The sequence below is a fragment of the Austrofundulus limnaeus genome, unplaced genomic scaffold, assembly GCF_001266775.1.
Source record: "Austrofundulus limnaeus strain Quisiro unplaced genomic scaffold, Austrofundulus_limnaeus-1.0 Scaffold45, whole genome shotgun sequence".
NCBI classification, from domain to species: Eukaryota; Metazoa; Chordata; class Actinopteri; order Cyprinodontiformes; family Rivulidae; genus Austrofundulus; species Austrofundulus limnaeus.
The window spans coordinates 1,092,176-1,094,262 of record NW_013952447.1 but is presented as its reverse complement, the minus strand read 5'-3'; the positions used below and the strand labels follow the sequence as shown (position 1 = coordinate 1,094,262).

Sequence of the window (2,087 nt, the reverse complement as noted above, 5' to 3'; positions counted from 1 at the left end):
TGTGTGTGTGTGTGTGTGTGTGTGTGTGTGTGTGTGTGTGTCTATTGGGAATACTGTTACAGTAAATATATACACAAACAACTCTGTTTTTGTCTACTCAAGTGAAAGTATACTTGTTGGTTCTCTAATTTATAATCATTGAAGGACTTTGTGTTCAGTCGTTATCATTCATCTTGCTTATTCAGACCACATTTAGTGCCCAGACAACTCAAATTCTGCTGATGTAAAAATTTACCTTCTGCTCCTTTTTTCATCCTTTATTTCTAATTATGCTGAAAGATACTCGAAACAATTTTGATGTAGTATTTACTGTAAACAGAAGACTGACAAATGTGTTAATTTTTGCTCTTGCCAAWCACAGAAATAAACTGGAATCTCCTAAAATAAGCCCTGACACTGCACCGGGGGGGATAAAGAAATGGATTGGAGCCAAGAATAGTAAAGCAGTGCACAAGTGTCCAGCATTTGCGTAAAAGCAAAGACACTAATCAAAACTGTAGARAACTGAGCATTCAAGCAAGTTTAACAGAAAGTCATGACTAGAATACACGTCTTCTGTGAAAGCTAATTCAGTTTCCAAAAAGCTCCAAGCAAACTGACACAATCAAAATACAAAATAAATGAATTACACTGATTTCTATTTCTTTTGAAACCAAAATGCAAAGTAAAAGTAACATCTTCAGCCTTGGGTTTTTGTGCTACAAAGGAGTTGTGCACTAACCGGTTTCAGACAGGAGCTTGATGGACTCCAGCACACGCTCAGTGTAGACTCCAGGTTCATAGTTCTCCATCTCAGCGTTAATGATGTGGACCACACGCGCAGCTCGACCCCGAATAGCTCCAGCTGTTCGGTCAAGAGTGTCCACATCTCCTTCTTGCAAAGCAATTACGCATTTGTTGACGTCCTCAAGGATGTGGTTCTCTGAGGGGGAAAAAAAGTGAATTAAAAAAATGTTTGACTGAAGGCTTTCTTTTCTTGGAGGACATTTTTTTTTCCTAAAAAAATATTTAGCTTTCATTGTAACTGGGAAAATAATTATGATTACAAGGATTGGGTAAATGTTTTCATGTTCTCTGAATGTGAGTGTGCTGCTCCGTTTATATTTGTTTTTTTGCCAATTGATTTAGAAAACACAAAACCCTATACAAGAAAAACAAAATGCAATTTGTTCGCCAAATGTTCTGTCCGCAACTTTAATAGTAAAAATGTTTTCTGTTTTTGTTTATTCACAATTTATCAATAACTTTATAATATATTTTTGTTAACTGGCTAATTGATGAAGTATTTTATATTATTATATTTCTAAATGAGAGAAACAAAAGTTTGGATCAGTATTGTCTTTTTTTGAATTTTACTCATTCAGTCTACAATGTTTAGTTTTTTGCTGCTTTATACCTGAAACTGACAGAAAGTCGTCCACAGATGTGATGTCGTCCACAGCTTCAGTCAGAATGCGCACTTGTTTTTCCCACTGATCCTTAAAAACATCCATGTTGTCCTGGGCCACCTTGCTTTGGGGCCGAGCAGCGAGAGTAAGTGCAGCATTGATAACCTGACACAGAAAATGGGTTAACGGTGTTCACTTTTACAAWATATGAACACACTCGATTCATCATATTATAGAGATAACATTAATAATATTCTTGCAGTTYCAAGCTTCCCACCCATATGTACATATCTGAGAGTGCTTTTAGAGACAGTTACATGTTTCCAGATGGCAGTCTTAATATTTGTATGTTTTCCTGATTATAAATAAAACACATTTATGTAATTATGTTTTACAAATGTAGTTCTTAGCCCAAAAAACAATGTTTTTTAAGAAAACCTGTGAAAACGAGGTGCTTTCACAGCACCTATTTTACTTATTTTGCTTCAAAAAGGACCAACAAAAGAGTAAAATTCTTATGACTTCAGCCTGAATAAAGAAGTTGCTCATATATAATAAAAATTCTTCATACTTCATAATTTTCATTTCATTAAAGAATCCACCCCCCCTCACCCGCTAGTAGAGGAAGTAAATACTACCGAACTAAATAAGAAGCAAGCTGTGATAATGATAATATTTTCTACAGGAACTGTATATTAT

At 35.1% G+C, this 2,087-nt stretch overlaps 1 protein-coding gene across 1 annotated transcript in view; it reads right to left on the bottom strand.

Moving 5' to 3' along the window:
* ctnna2 (catenin (cadherin-associated protein), alpha 2) overlaps positions 1–2,087 on the bottom strand; it is a 286,505-nt gene that overhangs the window by 37,028 nt on the left and 247,390 nt on the right. Inside the window, exons 11-12 of the mRNA XM_014007865.1 lie at positions 1,397–1,553; positions 722–922 (exon numbers count right to left, since the gene is read on the bottom strand). Of these exons, the coding sequence (XP_013863319.1) occupies positions 722–922; positions 1,397–1,553 (358 nt within the window). The remainder of the gene's footprint in view (positions 1–721; positions 923–1,396; positions 1,554–2,087) is intronic.